The sequence below is a fragment of the Erythrolamprus reginae genome, chromosome 1 (genome assembly GCF_031021105.1).
Source record: "Erythrolamprus reginae isolate rEryReg1 chromosome 1, rEryReg1.hap1, whole genome shotgun sequence".
Lineage (NCBI taxonomy): Eukaryota > Metazoa > Chordata > Lepidosauria > Squamata > Dipsadidae > Erythrolamprus > Erythrolamprus reginae.
Genome location: NC_091950.1, coordinates 391262203 through 391280624, shown reverse-complemented (window position 1 = coordinate 391280624; position 18422 = coordinate 391262203). Strand labels below are relative to the sequence as shown.

Sequence of the window (18422 nt, the reverse complement as noted above, 5' to 3'; positions counted from 1 at the left end):
ATTCCAAGAACATGTTTTGTTATATCAAATATAAATGGAAGTTTGTGAAACCCTATACTGGTGTATTAAGTTATTTTAAACGAAAGAATTAAGGCTAAGCATAGAAGGTTCATGGGCATCAATATAATTAGGATTTTTAGACGTCATTACAAAAACTGGTTTGGAGCCAGAATGAAGTTCTCTGCTGGGAGCAAACCTTGAGTGAAATTTAAATTAAGACTCTTAGCCAACAGGAGAAGGGAATGACCTTTGAAAATGACCACTTTGTTCAGCCTTCAGGACGATCTTCTAATACAATTTCAGACTCTCTCCAACCTCCCAGAGAAAATTTTAGGTGGAAGACCTATGAATAAACTGATGTTCTTAAAATTAAACCATCTTTGGAAAACGATATTTTAATTGAGTGAAGTTTTTTTTTTAAAAAAAACAACAACATTGAACCAGATCTATAATTTAGCCCAAACAAGTTGAGTTCCAGAATAGTTTGCTCCATCAGAGCAAGGGAAATTTTGGATCCAAGCAATCTCTGGATACTAGTATAAGCATGTATGAGAAGCTGTGTTGCATCGTTTTCTACATCTCTACACTCTGTTATTCATGGCATGGCAAATAGGACTATTGTTTCTCATTTGTTTGGGGGCATGCTTTAATTTTATCTTTTTAAATTAAATTGTGCACTGAGCATTTCTGATAATAAATAACGCTTGTGGATACTGGTCTAAATATTGGTGCCAAATAACAGATATTTGCTAAAAAGTATTCATTATGAGAAACCAAACTCCCTTCAGAATTGGCATAAGAAATGTTTGAATGACAATTTGATTTATGGAATGGTCTTCTGTTTCAAACACAACTCGAAGAACTTGCCACAAATGATCCCACATCTTTCTAGAATGTATTTTTCAGCAATAATCTGAAAAATGGCACCTGTATTTATTCTTGTTTTCTTTCTTTGTTGGATTCAGTTCATAGAAGCAAAATAAAAGCATGATAATGCTTAAAACTCTAAGTCAGTGTTTTCTGGCTGGGGAGTTTAAGTCCACGTGTCTTAAAGTTGCCAGGTTTGAAAAACACATTGTTCTAATTGGTGTTGACTTATAGGATAACATACAGTGATCGGATTCAAAAAAAATTTGCTGCTTGTTTTGTTCATCTGGCTTGATGGGCATTGGTGTGGCACTGTTTGGTGGGCATGGCTTGGTGGGCATAGGAGGGGAAGGATACTATAAAATCTCCATTCCCTCCCCACTCCAGGGAAAGGTTACTGTAAAATTCCCATTTCCTCCTAATCAGCTGTGATTCGTGAGGTAGAGCAGTGTTTCCCAACCTTGGCAACTTGAAGATATTTGGACTTCAACTCCCAGAATTCCCTAGCCAGCGAATGCTGGCTGGGGAATTCTGGGAGTTGAAGTCCAGATACCTTCAAGTTGCCAAGGTTGGGAAACACTGAGGTAGAGAATAGTTGGGGCCGGAGCCAGTCAGAAGTGGTATTTACCGGTTCTCTGAACTACTCAAAGTTTCCACTTCTGGTTCTCCAGAAGTGGTCAGAACTTGTTGAAACCCACCTTTGGATAACATCCAAAAGAGATAGAAGAAAGAAAGAGAATGAGAGGTTGAATCCAGACTTTATTTTGTTTCTAAAATGAAAATAAAAGAGCAGTACAAATATGCTTTGGCATGAGAAAGAGAAGACTTGTCTAGGAGTATTTTATTCAATTCCCCTCTACTTCCTCCCCCATTTCTTATTTTTCTAAGAGTGAAAAAAGAACCCCCCCCCCCGACTAAGAATAAAATTCTCCCAAATCATTCAAAAGCAAGACATCTCCAATGCTTTTTTTTGCAAACAGTATGTCTATATTTATAAATATATGGTGCATTATAGCATCATTTATATTAAATAGCTCTCCTTGAAAATCCCATATCTAACATTTATTTACATGTCAAGTATTAGAAATAGATGTTTTTTTAGAGTCACTGTTAAAAAATAGCAAAACACAAGTTCTGCTTTGTAACTTCCTAAGCAAAAAGTACAATGTTGTGTGTGTGGGGGGGGTTTCCTCCATTTTTCCATTGCCCATTTAATTCACTACAAATAAATAGAATGGATGACTATAAAATAAATAGGAAGAAAACACTGTCCTTGGTACAAGGGTTCTTCATTCACAAAGTTGCAGCAGCTAATTACCTCCTGGTGTTCCAGACTGTCTTGCCTTTATTGCAAACTGTTGCATTTTACACTTTGGAGGAAAAAACAGAAGTCTTATCTCCACCAATGTTCTGCCTTTAGATTAAAGTACAATGACAGTCGGTGAAGAAAAGCAGAGCAGCTCTTTGGCAAATGATAGGCAGAGTAAATAGGTGGTGCTGCAGGGTCCATAGCTGAGACTGTGAACCCTAAACTTAACCAGGGAAGCTTCAGGTTTGTCCTGAGGGGAAAATTTAAAAACCAAGATGGTGGCTGCAAATGCAAAACGGAAGCCCCGCCCTCCTTTTTTTTATATGCATTGCAACAGATGTAGAAAGGGGTGGGCCTTCCGTTGCAAGAGTGTGGCTACCATTTTGACTTTCTTAATGCCCCTTCCTCTACAGATTCTCCTGCTTCTGTTTCTTTCCATTTATTACTGTAATTACAACTTTGTTCCTTGCCCTGCAGCATCTTATTTATTCCGATGCAAAGCCAACAACTTTGTGAGTTGTTTTGTAATTTTTGGTTTTCATTTACCACAAACTATCAATACAAAATGGTTTGCTCTTTGGGGTGTTCTGAAATCAAGGTTGTCTATCAGATAAACAGTCTTATTTTTTTCTTCTTCTCTTTCTCTGAACCATTTTTCATCTTTTGTGACTTCAACTTGTACCCTCAGTATCCTACCTGGAAAAACTATACAACTTTCATTAATGTCACAGAAGCATTTTATACAAGTTACTCAAATTGTCATATACCACTGTTGTTCATATTTGGGATACTTTATTTTGATTTTTACAACCCTGATTTTATCTTTGTCTTCCCTGGCAATAATGTCCTGAGAAAGTTCTTAGCAGGCAAGAGCAGAAACTAATACCCCCTATTTCAAGATAGAAACAGAAATATTATAAATGTTAAAATCATGTGAGTGTTCTTATACATAAAATGATAGCATTTGTCATATTAATTACACAGAATCACTTTTGTTGGTTGGGAAATGAATCCAGGTCCATTTACATAATTCTTCAGAGATATCACAATTTTGACTGCTTTCTAATTCTTTATTTGTTTGTCCATAGGATTCATCCAAATGATTCATTGAATGTGTGAGAGAATCATTGATGGGTTTTGATTTAACAAAGCCACTGGATAACTAGTTCTTCTTTTGCCTTTATTTCATCTTGTAGCACGGGACAAAAATATGTCTGTTATCTTTAAAATACAGAAGCTGGTGGAATTTAATATTCCCTGGACACAAGCTTCAACTTGAAAAAGACCCTGAATTATGCATAAAGAAGTATGTTGAAAATACCCTGATTCCTTACCACAGCATTATCTGATAAGGGCTGCCAGCAGAACATGCCCTGAAAACTCAAAATAAAACCTTTATTCATATCATTTTATTGTGTGAACTTACATCCTATCAATAATAACAGGATTTAAAAACAGCTGTCACTTATTAGTTTGAACAAGACTTAGATGTGACTCTCTAGAATGGAGCTGATTGAAAGAGACATCGTGAACTTCACTGAAAATAGCTTATATCATATTGTTTCCTTGCATGGATTTTGGCAGCATTCACAAGGACGAAAGGAAAACTTTCTGGACCATATCAGTCTGCAGAGGAACATATTCAAAAGCCTTAGGACTGCAGATCCTTCCCAACTTGTTGTTGAACTATAAATTTTAATGAAATGTGGAGGTAAGATTATTGGATGTAGGGCTAGCAAGCAGCCACAAGAACTACATTAAATTGAACTGCATTAGAATAAAACCAAATAAATTTTAGATGTTGCCTTCTTCCTTTTCCACTTCCAAATTCCTCATAAAGGAATGCTACATTAAGCTGTTGAAGCTAGAAAGGAGTTTCCAGGAATCTGACATGGGGGCTATACCTAAAAGTCAGCTATATTTTGAGAAAGCATAAAGGTTTGTTTTAAAAATGGCCCCAAACCTGAAGAGATCACAAATGGCTTTTGGGTCACATGGCATTAAGGAAAGAGGAAACTCTCAACCAAACAAGCTTATTGTCATTTAATGAAATCCCTTACAGCAGTGTTTCCCAACCTTGGCAACATGAAGATATCTGGACTTCAACTCCCAGAATTCACCAGCCAGCATTTGCTGGCTGGGGAATTCTGGGAGTTGAAGTCCAAATATCTTCAAGTTGCCAAGGTTGGGAAACACTGCCTTACAGGGTGGAACTGAATGGAGCTGAATATTTACTGGTCGGTTGCCCTTCCTGTCGCCAATATGCAGTTCCTAGCAGATATATTCTCCTTCCCACAGAGAGAAGTATCTACCTCTATCGAGGATTGAACGCACAGCCTCCTGATATGTGAGGCGAAAGCTCCACCTCTAGGCCACTGCACCACTCAAACCAACCAAGGGGAAATGATTTAAATGAATTCTTAATGAAAAGAAAGGATGTGTTTTAGAAGGGCTGCTTATAATTAGGAATGGCCATCCTCTCTTTCCTGGCGTGGTGGGAATTTTTGCATGGTTGAAGACATAGCTTGCAGCAAAGGCACAAGATTTGGGAAGGAATTATGGTATACGGGGCAATGCAGCCATAGATGAAACAGCTGCACTAGCAATGGAAAATACAGACAGATCCAATTTCCACGGGCTTGTATTGTGACAAATCTTCCCCTGAAATGCTGGCTATGCCATAGCCAGTCTGCAGACAGTATAAGACGCCCAGGTGCCACGTGTTACCTGGGAAGCAGAGAAGAAAGGGGGGGGGGAGATGGGCCTGTGATGAGGTGTTCTATTGGATCTCGTCTTAACTAGCGTTTCCCCAATACAGTGGTACCTCTACTTAAGAATGCCTCTACTTAAGAACTTTTCTAGATAAGAACCAGGTGTTCAAGGTTTTTTTTGCCTCTTCTTAAGAACCATTTTCTACTTAAGAACCATCTCGGGCTTCTCTGGGCTGCCAGCAGAGCCTTTTGGTAGCGCTTAAGGAGGCTTTGGCAGTCCAGAGCAAACGAAGCATTTTCCTTTCTCTGGGTGCTTGGAGAGAGAATAAACCGCTCCCTTCGCTCTGGGCAGCCGAGGAGTCATCACAGTGAAGGAAAGGCGCTGGCTACAAAGGGAGCAAGCGAGAAGAAAGGGGAGCCCTTCAGCAGGGGAAGGAAGAGGCAGCAGGTAGCAGCAGCAGCCAGTATATGGGAGGCAGTGTATGGGAAACAGCCTCACGCTGGGTGCGTTGGAGGAATGTGATCCTCGCTGCCTCAGAGTCCCTCTTTTTTTTTCAAAGTCTTAAAGTTTTGGATTTTTTTATTCCTTTCACCTCACCTTCTTCCTTCGGCAGTGGCTCTCCCCTTCCTCCTCCTCCTTTCTCTTCCTCTTCCCACCCAAATTCCGAGCTTTTATTTCTTTCCTACTGGGTTTGCACACATTATTTGCTTTTACATTGATTCCTATGGGAAAAATTGCTTCTGCTTAAGAACGTTTCTACTTAAGAACCAGGTCATGGAACGAATTAAGTTCTTAAGTAGAGGTACCACTGTAATTTGAAAGTCCTGTGTTTCCTGACCGGCCCAAAATGATGTGTAGATTCTCAAAACATTGCATCACATTTCCATGCATTAAATGGACTGTGGAAATTCATCTCTGGGGATATTTTTGAGTTTGTTTATGTATTGATTTATTTATTTTGCAGAAAAGCAAAATAAAAAAAATAAGTCATGCAGCAATGGGAAAAGGAAGAGGCATTTTCATAATCTGGAAAAGAGACTTAAGTACATACAGGCACTGCGGGAAATACTGACAAGAATCTTCTCTGACAAGAATCTTCTCTGGTTAGAAGGTCTGACCTTTGACATATTATGCAATGTGTAAAACAGAGGAAATAAACTACTTACTGTTCCCATTGCTGAGGAAGATTATATCCTTCAGGCAAAACAGCTAATGAAACTAAGTGAAAGGTTCATATTCTAGAGTTTTTTGGACCAGCTTCTGGAAAACACAACCTGCTTCTTGTACTCTGACCAGTATTAAGGCAAAACCTGCCACAATGTTCCTATACATTTCTATATAGACTACATAGCCCAGTTTCTTACTGGGTCACCTATCTTGTTCAGAAGTCTTACTGAAAGCTCATTGCAAACCTTAAGTTGCAGTAAAAGCTAGCTTGCCAGCAGGTCCACACAGAACCTGGCTTCTCTTTGATGGATGTACGTGCATGATGCCTTTTACCAATAGCCACAGAGAATATGCCATATCTCTGTATAATATTTTAGGTGTACTCCAAAACATTGATTTTAGAAAGTACCTTAAACGGTAATGTGTGCTACCAGCTTTATGATGGGTAGCAGGCAGCCCCCTCGGCTATGAGAGAGAACACCAGCATGGACTGAACTGAACGCAACCTTTTTTGGCATGGAATAAATTAGGCTCTGTAAACAAAGAATGTGTCTCCAAAAGCAGCAGTCGGAAGAATGAAATATCAGATATTCAACAGTAATATACCGCCTGTTCCTTACCAATAGTGAGTAGAGACCCCATCTTTGAGTTTGTTTCCATGTCCACTTAGTCTTAGGGAAGAAATAGAAATAGCTAGCAAGCTGCTAATGGGTACTTCTGTGGCTAGGTTGATCGCCCTTAGCATCCAATTTAATATACTTTTAAAAGCTTAAGAAATATTAAAAATTTCAATGTGAAAAGCAACATACTGTGAAGTCTGCTACTTATCTTTATAAAACATTGGGCATCACTTAGGTCTTATTAAAAAAAGTTTTCAAGTTAAGTTTGATCGCTGTGGATGCAGCAAGACCTCTCAATAATTTTCTCATTGAAAGAGGATTGACACTGTCCTTTCTTGAATTATTTTCAGCTTCCTGTTTAATCTGCAATAGTGGGATGCCTTGAGGGTTCTCCTACCCAAATACTAACCATGTCTGACCCGCCTTAATTTGCCTTAGCTCAACCAATGAATATGTGATAGAAATGTAAACATTTTAAAAAGGACAATTCTTTGAGGTATGAATTGGCAAAACCCTTCTGTCTAGGATTTGAGATGAAAAAGAAGACATCTCAAGGGCCGAGAAATAAGCGGTTCAGAAATTAACCTCAGAAACGTGGAGTCCTTGGTGCTTTTTGATTGCATCTCATATATCATTACCCATCTAGGTAACAAATTGTTATCTAGTTGGATAATGAAATGTCTGCAAGCAAGCCTTCAAGCTCAGGGACCATCAAGGCTCAGCTGAAGCCTGAGCTACAGATATTCTCTCCTATTGTAACTTCAGAAATGATTCTTCTTCTTTTTGGAGATGTTAACTTATCATCCCTTTTTTCTCAGCACTCTACCATTGATGGCGAGTTGGAGAATCATTGGTAGTAAAATGTGATGGCGTGATCCCACAAACATAAGGCTCCTTTTCACGTTTTCTATCTTGGTTTCATTTTGAAGCACGTTAAAAGTGCATGGGTCAGAGAGTTTTTAATTCAGTAAAACAAGAATATATTGAATCCAAATATATTAGTACATGGTTCTCTATCGCAAGAACTTTCAGAGCTTCTCCTGAGCTTGGGTACCTCTTATACCAGTGATGGTGAACCTTTTTTCTCTCAGGTGCCAAAAGAGCATGTGCGCGCATGCTATTGTGCATGCACGAGTGCCCACACTCATAATTCAATGCCTATGGAGGGTGAAAACAGCTTCCCCTACCTCACCGGAGGTCCTCTGGAGTCTGGAAATGGTCTGTTTCCCAACTTCTGATGGGCCCAGTAAGCTCGTGTTTCACCCTCCCCAGGCTCCAAATGCCTCCTTGGGGCTGGGGAAGGGTAAAAACACCTCCCACATCCCCCTGAAGGCTCTCTGGAAGCAAAAAACGCCCTCCCAGAACCTCTGTGCAAGCCAAAAATCAGCTAGCTGGCAAATACATGCAAGTTGGAGCTGAAATTGTCAAAGACTCATGTGTCAGCAGATATGGCTCCACGTGCCACCTGTGGCATCCATGCCATAGGTTTGCCATCACTGTCTTATACTCTTCTCAGCCAGCCTCAACTCCTAAGGAGATGCTCGGGAAGCTTCATATGCCATTCATCCCTCCAGCCAGCTCTGGCTTCACACTTTTGCCAATGTGATGCTGTGCATCTAATACTAAGGTCACGTGAGCAGGAATGACAATAATAAAAAAGCTTTAGTCTAAGACCAGCTTAGCCTAATTTGCTCACTGATGCAAGAGCCCATTTGAGCCAGAAAGCCTAGTTGCTTTGTGAGCCTCTCAGCAGAACCTGTCCCAGGAAGGAAGAGAATGGGGATAGCACAGGGTGGGGCTTTATCTCTTGCTGATGCAGCCAACATTGGGGACAGCATCCTTGCTCTGAGGATCCTATTCTTGCTTTGCTGGAAATAATCCAATTAATACAAATATTTAGTTATGGCTCCCATTAGAGTATTTTTATTTACCCAATCTCCTATCACTATAACCATCTAAAATGCCTTAGGGCTGTTTTAGAGTGGATGACCTAGCACTTGAAGAAATATGAGAGGAATCACAGAACATATTCACTATCATAGGAAAAATAGCCAGCTTGTGAGAGTAGCAAAATTCATTCACTCGTGTTAGATCTTGAAATCTCTGCTTAATCAATTTCCCCAGGTTATAAATTAACATTTGTTGCATCAAGGGGTGAAAAGCGTATTGGATTTCTTTAATGAATCCCACTAGCTTTCCTTAGCCTGATGCCCTCAAGACACAGAGCAACAAACTGAGAGGGAGGAAGGGGGATTACGTATTTTAATCAGCAATTGAAGTAGTCTTCTAATGGGGTCATACACTAGAAAGAGAGCACTGTAGAAAAATTTAAACCTCATCTTTCCCGCAATAATCTTTCTCTGTGCATTGTTTCATTATGGATTCAAAGATGCAATTGCATGCTAGGCTGAAGACGTCCAGCAAACAATTCCATGTTATCATATGTTTTGCCTTGTACAATCAATGACAGAAATACTGGCCTACCCTATGAGCAAACATGTGGATTATTCTTAAAGTCATAATGAATTATCCACGACTGAATGGTTGGTTTCCAATTAAATCAACTCTCCCGGGTTAGCTATAAAACATCCTGGTTAGCAAACTGGGGTTGTGTCCCTTTGGTGCAGTGAGGCCCATAATACACACCCCGTATCTGATTTGTAGAAATGCAGTCGCTTTTAGAGAACTTTGCACATCCTAGGAGAATAGAAATTTGGGTTACAGAGAAATGATAAGATTTGAGTAGGCTTTCCCTTCACATTGCATCAGACTCTGGCTGCACCATAGCGTAAACATGTCTAAGCCAAGACCTTGTCACAGAAGAAGTTAAATATTTCACATCCTCAAAAATGGTCAATTTGAGGGGGAAGTATACTGTAATGGCTGTCCTTTCTGGGAGCCTATGAGAATGGGGGAAAGGTCTAGAAAGGGGGAAATATAGAAGAACTTTCTGGACATCTATCCAGTGGGATTTAGGGATAGTAAGAAAAGGGAAGTTGGGCAAGATTTTTGAGAGTGGATTTGCCCTTGCAAAAGATCACATGGGCCTTGTTGTATACACCTGAACACAAAAATACAAATGTGGTACTGCTTTGCACAGTGCTGTATTCTGGAGGGTGGTGGAGTAATAAATGTCACTTGTGAATGGGATACAATGAATAAGAAGCCACTTTTTGCTGATATTTGCCCCGAACCATGTAGCAAAAGTGACTGTGTGTACATACCCATGCCATTTTAACCTGATTTCGTTTGTGTATTAACTAATCAGGAACGTGTTCTTCATCCTCTATAACAGAGGTCTTCAAATTTGGCAACTTCAAGACTTGTGGACTTTAACTCCCAGAATTCTGGAAGTTGAAGTCCACAAATCTTAAAAGTTGCCAAGTTTGGGGGGGCCCTATTCTATAAGATTTCTAACTCCTCCTACATCAAGGTTTTCCCCTTTATGGATGGCCCTTCAGTGGCAAAAAAGCAAGGAGACCCCCTCCTTTCCCTTTGAAATGGATGGAATAAAATAAACCGAGGGGTGGGGGGAGGGAAAACATTTACATCATTTCCTCTCCTTTCACCCCACTTTATTGGACTGGCCTGTGAAAGGGGGGGGGGAATGTAAGGTCATTCCATCAGTCCTTGGCACAAATTAAGACTGTACACTCCATTTGAGAGCCACCTCACCCTGTTCTACACACTTTCGCAAGGGCACGAAGCCTTATTTTCAAGTTTGACATTGTGTGGAGTTGCTGCAAAGCAAGTTTAAAATTTCCACCAGCAATAGGAGTGCCGATCCTCCTTCTTGGGGAGAAGAGTCAACTTAGTGTTGCCAGACCTTTGGAAAGATAACTTGAATTTCTCCCTTCTTGATCATCAGAAGAACTTAACAGAATCCACTCCTAGATCTTGATCTAGAGACTCTGGTGGTTCAGTTTCCCTAGGCGATTGCCCCTCATAACCAACCCGCGGTTGATCCATCGGTTCATTGTGCATTGTGCACATGCCCTTCCTTCCTTACGGTTACATTATTATTATTATTTTAAATAAATTCTAAGTTGTATCGTTGCCATTTATCTCCACCTGGGTTTTCATGCCTGCCTTTTTTTTTAAGAAAAAAATTATTTTCAGTAGTGAAGGAGAGTTTGTAAAAGGGCTGCTAGTCTTTACACAGAACTCCGCCGCTTCATAAGTCCTTGGAAGGCCGAGAGGCTATGAAGTCCTGTGGAAACAGAGCTGATGGCTGAACGCTGAGTGTTGCAGAAGCATCTGTTGGATGGAGTCTCTGGGTAATGCCCGGGGGAGGAGTGGCTCTGCTCCATGCAGGTATCAGAGGTGGAGAGGTCTCTGGGGATGATCATGGGGATAGAGTACTGCAGCTTCTCCCGGCTCTTATACCAGAGGCAGGAGCACATGGATTGGAAGTGGAGAACTTCAGCATAAACATTTCGGAGTCCGCCTCGACCGCTGCTGCTTCCGCCACCCCCTATTCCTCCTAACGCAGCAGCGGTTGAGGATGTAGTAGTGTCTGTGGTATGTACACTGCTGGCCTGTCCGTTGCGGGTGAGCAGCGCCCGGTGTTCTGCATCCCGCTTCTCATCCTCGGCATTCATGGTCATGAACCGGAGCACCACCAAGTTGAGAAAGGCCCCGATGACTGTCAGCCCAGTTAAAATGTAGATAAAGCTGAAGGCCACATACTGGGGCTTGGTCTGGAGGGCGTGTTCTTTCTGAAGGGCCACATAATCTCCAAAACCAATGGTGGTGAGGGTGATAAAGCAGTAGTAGTAGGCCTGGAAGAAGGTCCAATTCTCATAGTAGGAGAATGCGGCCGCCCCGATGCAAAGGGTGCTGATGCAGGAGAAGAATCCGATGGTGACCATATTGGCCATCGATACTTCTGGCCGTCTCATGCCAAGGCACTTCTTGATGCGGTGCAGGAGGTACCTCACAAAGGTGTTGATCCTCTCGCCCAGGCTCTGAAACATGACCAGGGTGAGTGGGATTCCCAGCAGCGCATAGAACATACAAAAGACTTTCCCACCATCAGTGCTAGGGGCCGCATGTCCATAGCCTGTTGGAACAAAAAAACAAAGCAAAGGCAACCTGGTCAGTAGCACCTCATAGATTACGAATACCATGTTCACGGGAGAACATAGGGGGAGTTTTCATTCTGGCTTGATAGGTGATGGGTGTGCCACTTCCTCATTCAATAATGTTGATTGAAACAAGGGAGGAATCTCAGCCGGATGGGGTGCTGCTCTGGCCTGCAAACTCAGTGGTGTAGCCATTTGTGCCAAAGTCCTCCTCTTCTGGTCCACGTGTGCCTGCTTTTGGTTCAAGAGCCGGGAGAAGCTACAATAATCCATCACCACATTGTACCCACAGCCCTCTGTTCTCACAACCTCAGCACAGAAAGCCACACCACCAAAGTTTTCAGGCCGAAGCTGCCTCCATTCAAACATGCACACCAGTGGTGGGTTGCTACCAGTTCGCCCCAGATCGGGCAAACCATTAGCGGTTGTGGGAGGCTCCTCCCACTCCCTGGGACATCATCAAATGCTCTTCATATGCACAGAATGTTCTGCGCATGTGCGGAATCATTGCACGTGTGTCTGTGGACTCCCATTCCCGAACTGGTAGCAAAGGTAAGTGAAACCCACCACTGATGCACACACGCACAAAAACACACACGAGGAAAGGGTGGTAATGGTAAAAGGGTGGTACATTCTTGATCCAACCCAAATGTAACCTGTTACACATTCAAAACATTTTGCAAACACCTTGAAAATAGTTAACATTTCCCTTTATTTGGCCAATTCAATATTAATTCAGACGATCTTTACTATGCGGATGTCAACCAATCCTGAAAAATAGCTCACTATTATTTCCAAGAATAATTAACAATAAAAACAACAAGAAGAAATTTCCCAGAATTGCTGTCAGTTAGGTGACATATACATCATCATCATCATCATCATCATCATCATCATCCTACAGACAAAAAATCTTGAGTTACAATAGATTAGTAGGATATTAATTAATACATTATAAATCCAATCCAAATACAGCCTGTTAGCAGTTCAAAACATTTTCCAAACACCTTGAAAATAGTTAACGTTTCCCTTTATTTGACCAATTCAATACTAATTCAGGCTTTTCTGGATCAGTAGCTACCTGTTCTTTCTGGGGGAATTTTTTAAAAAAATTTGTATCATAGGAAGAAATTATTTCCTCTCTTTCCAAATCTGAAAACTTTATCATTTCAGCATTAAAAAATAAGCACCCTAACCAAGTCATAAGATAATAAAAAGATGTTCTGCTTATTGTATCTCCGAGTCCTTGGAGAGGGGCATACAAATCTAATTAATAATAATAATAATAATAATAATAATAATAATAATTTATTTATTTATTTATTAATTATTTAGATTTGTATGCCACCCCTCTCCGCAGACAAATAATAATAATAATAATAATAATAATAATAATAATAATAATAATAATAAAATTATTATTATTATTATTATTATTATTATTATTATTATTATTATTATTATTATTAAGCAACCTACATTTGATAAATATATAAACATCAGGCCAACAGGTCTTAATGTGATTGGATGGGGATTGTGAAAGCTGTAACCCAACACATCAATTTCATTCATGGCAGAATTGGCAAGTAATTAGCATTTTATTGGATAGACCAATAATGGACCACCAACCCTTAAAGGTATAGAAACTGTTTTTCAGCTTCTATTCCTATAAGAATGCTTAGGAATAACTGCTAATCTTGCCAGAATCCTACTATATTAGCAATGTTGTGGTGGCAGTTATACAAAGCGGCATCTGGTTGAACAGAATGTAGTTTTCCTTGAGGACTGAGAACCAGAACTAGTTTTATGAAATATGTCTTTTCTGAAGAAACCTAGTCAAAATTTGACAGAAAAATAGATGGGAGATGTGTTGGGAATTGCTAAGGAACCTGGCAATGCATTTTTGTCTACCAGTAAAACTACAGTAAAACTTTGATTTTATGGATATTTCAGATGCACTAAGGAAAAATATAAGTATGGGCTTCACATAAACAGATAGGCTATTCTTTCTGAGGCAGTCTGGATAATTAACATAATATATATCATTTGCCTCAGTTTAAAGTGTTTGCAGTTACATGATGATGCAAATTATGTAGTATATCAATTACATAATGGTTCAAATTATGACATCAATTACATAATGGTTCAAATTATGTATGATATTAATTATATAAAGATGCAAAAAAACCATTAATTAATGCAAATATCATCAATTATGGCAATTATCTAAATCTGGATTTAACAGTCATTCAGCTTTAATGAACAAAGATATCCCCTCCTTCATTAATCTAAAAAAATGGAGGCACTGATTTCTGTTTCCCCAATTATTCCCCTTGAATAATATAGAACACAATTTTTCAAATGTGGCAACTTTAAGATGTTTGGACTTCAAATCCTAGAATTTCCCCAAATGCCGGCTGGAGAATTCTGGGAGTTGAAGTTAACACATCTTAAAGATGGCGTTCTGTATGGACGGATGTAACACAGATTTGCATAGCCACTGCTGATTGGCCAGCGGTGGGAGAAATGAACTGCTGTCAGTGGTCGGCTTGGCTGCCAGCAAGCCCTTAAAAGCAGCTTTATTTATTTATTACTTAGATTTGTATGCCGCCCCTCTCCGAAGCTTCCCAGCAGCGAGCCAGCAGTCACATTTGGAACTTAGCTAGTTGTAAATAAAGTGCTGAATTGTGCCTACGTCCGAGTCTTCTTTCTCGCACAACCTAACAGTTGGCATATTTAAAAAGCAAGGATATAGAGCAGGCCTGCTAGGTGCTTAGATCTGGACCAGGAGTGAGCTGCTGCCTGGATTGGGCGGGGGGCGGGACACAGTGGGGTAACGAAAATGGAGCTCCACCCCAGAGCACCCAATTTGCACTGAAAAATGTTGAAAGAACATGAAGGGTGTCCTGCATAAGCCACGCCCACAATGTGGTAGTAAAAATGTTGGTAGCCCTTCACTGATTTAGCCCATGGGCCTGCCTTGCAAACAGCAAAGAACTGGTCCGCAGTCCCTCTGCCAGTGAGAATGGAACTCAGGAGGCTCACATGCAGCCCTCCTGGGCTCTGTTTTCACTGGCAGAGGGCTGCAGGAGGCTATTGCGGCTGAAAACGGAGACTCATTGAGTGATGTTGAGTTGGCCAAGCCCCCATCTGAGGTTAAACCCAACCCTTATGCTGCCATCAATGAAATCGAGTTTGACATGCCTGATATAGAGGATTAGCACACATGCAACCTTACCTTCCTCCCAGTTTGGTCCACCACCAGCGCTAAAGGCACTAGTGGTTTGCTACTGGTACGGTCGAGGATGGTACGCTACGTGTGCAGCTTCAATTCTCTTGTGTGCACATGCACATTCCAGCATATTTAATAATAATAATAATTTATTAGATTTGTATGCCACCCCTCTCCGAGAACTCGGGGCGCCATACAAATCTATTTTTGCTTTGTGCACACACAGAGAAGCAAAATCTTGCGAGGGGATGTGTCCACATGCGAGATTTTGCCAATTTTTTGCTTCTGCACATATGCGGAAGCAAAAAAACTGCAGAAATCTCATGCACACATGTGCTCCCCTTGTGAGACTTCAGTGCATTTTTGCTTCCTGTGCATGCGCAATAACTACGCTGGGATACACAGACATGTATGTAAGAGAACCGAAACTGCGCATGCAATCCGCTCCAGCTAAAGCAGGAATGGGCGGCAGGCAGGACGGAGTGGAACACAGTTCCACCAACAGAAATGAAGATGTGTGTGCAGCTCCAGCTGATTGGGGGCAGTCACTTCCTGGATTACTGGTCTCGGCTCGGCTCTCCTTTTTTTCCTTGCTGCTGCTGCTGCATCTGTGCTCCTTGCTTTTTTCCTCTTTCCTCCTTCCTGGCTTTGGACGAGCTTCCCTCTCTCCTGCCCACCTCCCTTACAACCTCACGTGGCCATCTCATGCCTGAGGTGCAAGCAGAAGGTGTGGGTGGAAGCGGCGCTGGCAGCATTTATGCTTCTGGCAGCACCCATTCGCCTAGACACCCAGCCTGGGGTAGGGGGGGCAAACCAGGAAGGAGAGCGTTGGAAACACAAAGCAAATTTCTCACCCCAGCGACCGACACTGTTAAGGTTGTAAGTCGAGAACTTAACAGTTCACTTGGACGATGATGATCATTCAAGCCACTCCCACCTGATCACATGGCCGGCAAGCCACTCTTACCCAGTCACATGACAATTAAGCCACACCCACAAAATAAGCCACACCCACAGTGTGACAGTAAAAATTTTGGCTGCCCATTACTGGGCTAAAGATATTCTAGAGTAAAAGGATTCAAGAAAACATAAACTCTGATGGATTCCAAAGACTATTTAAGGGGGCAACGAAGAAGGGGGGGAAAACCATATCTCCAAGCCAAACTGCTCCTTTTGGGGTCAGGTCTGATTCCCCCAGGAACCAGTTGCTGGTTAAGAGTGTAAGAAAAATAAATCTTTAAAACATGAGCAACATCTGCTACAGAACTCTAGTAGGCTTCTGCAATTTTTCTACTATAAAACGCCAATGCCCATTAGCAACAGCCAGCTAAATGGTTTTTGGGGAAGCAATGTTTCAACAAATGAACAAAACTGTGGATATTAATAAAAAGTTAATAGTGCGAATCAAAACAGTCTTGATTTCTCTGCTTTCAGAAGCCAGAACCTGAGTTATCTACAGCAGTTTCATCAAATATAAAAATATAATTAGATTTGAATTATACTGTACTTGCTTGTTTAATGGAACAAAGCCTCTGAAGTAGAGGATAATAGCACCTGTTTATTTAAATAGTGATTTTTTTTTTAAACAAAGCATGTTGACTCATATTTTCTAGTTCCTCCTTTCTCTAGTTCAGAGAACAGAAAACCAGGTATAATGGGGTGAATTTATGGAAGAAAGTATTTCCATTGCCAGAAATTGTTTCTTTTTTAAAAAAAAAAATTAAATTGCATAGGCTGTAAGGGAGTCTTCGGAGAGGGGCAGCATACAAATCTAATAAATTGAATTGAAATTGAATAGACAGACATGACATACATAACATGTAACACTTAGTGGAGCTACAGTCACTCCGCTCAGAGTAGAAGTCATCTTTATATTTAAAAAAAAAAGTAAAAAGAAAAGATCTTATCATTGTTTAACACCTTCTATAAAATACTTGAAAATATCAATTATAAGGTAATAGATAAAAACACATCTATAGTATTTAAGAGCATATATAAAAATTTTAAAATTATGGCTTAAATTGAACTAAAATAAGAAAAAAAAGAGAGAGAAAAAGTAGAAGAAGAAAAAAAGAATTTACATTTATATTGTAAATAATCACCATCTAATACAATATGACTACTAGGTACTAGTATATTTAAAATAGTATAACAATAAAGTTATCTCTTTTTCTTTGTATCCCACTGTTCTGTCTGGGTGCCCCCAGACTTCAACACCAACTGGAAAAAGCAGCCAGACACGCTGGTAAAAGCAAAAGCACTTTATAGTTTGAAAAATAAACACAGAGAAAAACCTGTTCTTCCCAACAGGCAGGCTATGAGGCTTCACAGCAAAGTCCTGACGGCCAGACAATACAGCAGACTTCTTGCTGGCACACACACCACTGTAGAGAATAAGCCCCCACACCTTTTTCCCCAAGGTTTCAGCCTTCAAGGCCACAAGCCAGAATCAGAGACACCAAAGATCACAGCAAGGTCCCAGGACTCCCAAAGATAATACTCCACAATACAGGAAGGGTGGGTCTGCCTTTTCAGCCTTTCTGGGGAGAACCACACCCAAACCCAGCTGTTACCTATTTAGGACTGGAAGTACCTGGCTAATTGTCCCCTTCGTTGTGCTGCTCTTCTCTGCCTGTGATCGATGATGGCTTGAGCATTTTCATCTAAAGACTCCAGGCTGCTTGCTGGGGAGAGCTCCACCCTGGGGATTCTGGCTGTTCTCCCTCTCCCTCAGCCTGATATTCCTCCTCCCCTTCTGCCTGGGCCTCCTCCTCCTCCTCCTCCTGTTCCTCATCCTCCCCCTCTGAGCAGGGAGTCGGCAGAGGTTCAGCCGTTCCCTGAGGAGCCTCAGACGGAATCACAACACCCACCAGATGTATACCTTTTGCCAAACATCATAGAATTCTGATTCTTCTTGGTTGTTTAACCTTCTCGTCATCATGTCGAGCTCAGCACATTCTAATACTTTCTTAAGTATGTCTGTTTCTTTTGGGGTCTCAATTTCTTTCCATTTTTCAGCAAAAGCTATCCTAGCTGCTACTAATATATGGATTATTAAATAGTATATATCTTTTTTACATTTCTTATTTGAAATACTTAATAAAAAGAGTTCTGGTGTTTTCTTGATTTCTTGCTGTGTTATTTCTTTTAACCATTTTTCTATTAGGTTCCGATATTCTTTTGCTTTTGGGCATGTCCACCAAGTATGATAATAAGTACCTATTTCTAATTGTTTCTTATGTCTTGTGTTTGTTCTGACCCACATCACACAGGCAGATTGTAGGTCTTCTCTTCTGCATTATATGCTAAAGAAAGCCACTTATTCAATTTTCTTATTTTTAAAAGATTGTGAGTGTGCAAAATGAATAGAATGCCAATAGGAGTTACCCTTCTTCAGAATGCTTTGTTCTTCAATGTGCAAAAGTACTAAA

At 40.7% G+C, this 18422-nt stretch overlaps 1 protein-coding gene across 2 annotated transcripts in view; it reads right to left on the bottom strand.

Moving 5' to 3' along the window:
- Window positions 1-10322: 10322 nt before the first annotated feature.
- KCNK3 (potassium two pore domain channel subfamily K member 3) overlaps window positions 10323-18422 on the bottom strand; it is a 171856-nt gene continuing 163756 nt past the window's right edge. Inside the window, exons 2-3 of one of the 2 annotated variants that reach the window (XM_070741861.1) lie at window positions 11164-11737; window positions 10772-11130 (exon numbers count right to left, since the gene is read on the bottom strand). In XM_070741861.1, coding sequence (XP_070597962.1) covers window positions 10830-11130; window positions 11164-11737 — 875 coding nt within the window. In that variant the 3' untranslated portion in view covers window positions 10772-10829. Of the gene's footprint in view, window positions 11738-18422 lie in introns of both variants that reach the window. The other variant, XM_070741852.1, reaches the window with a different exon arrangement.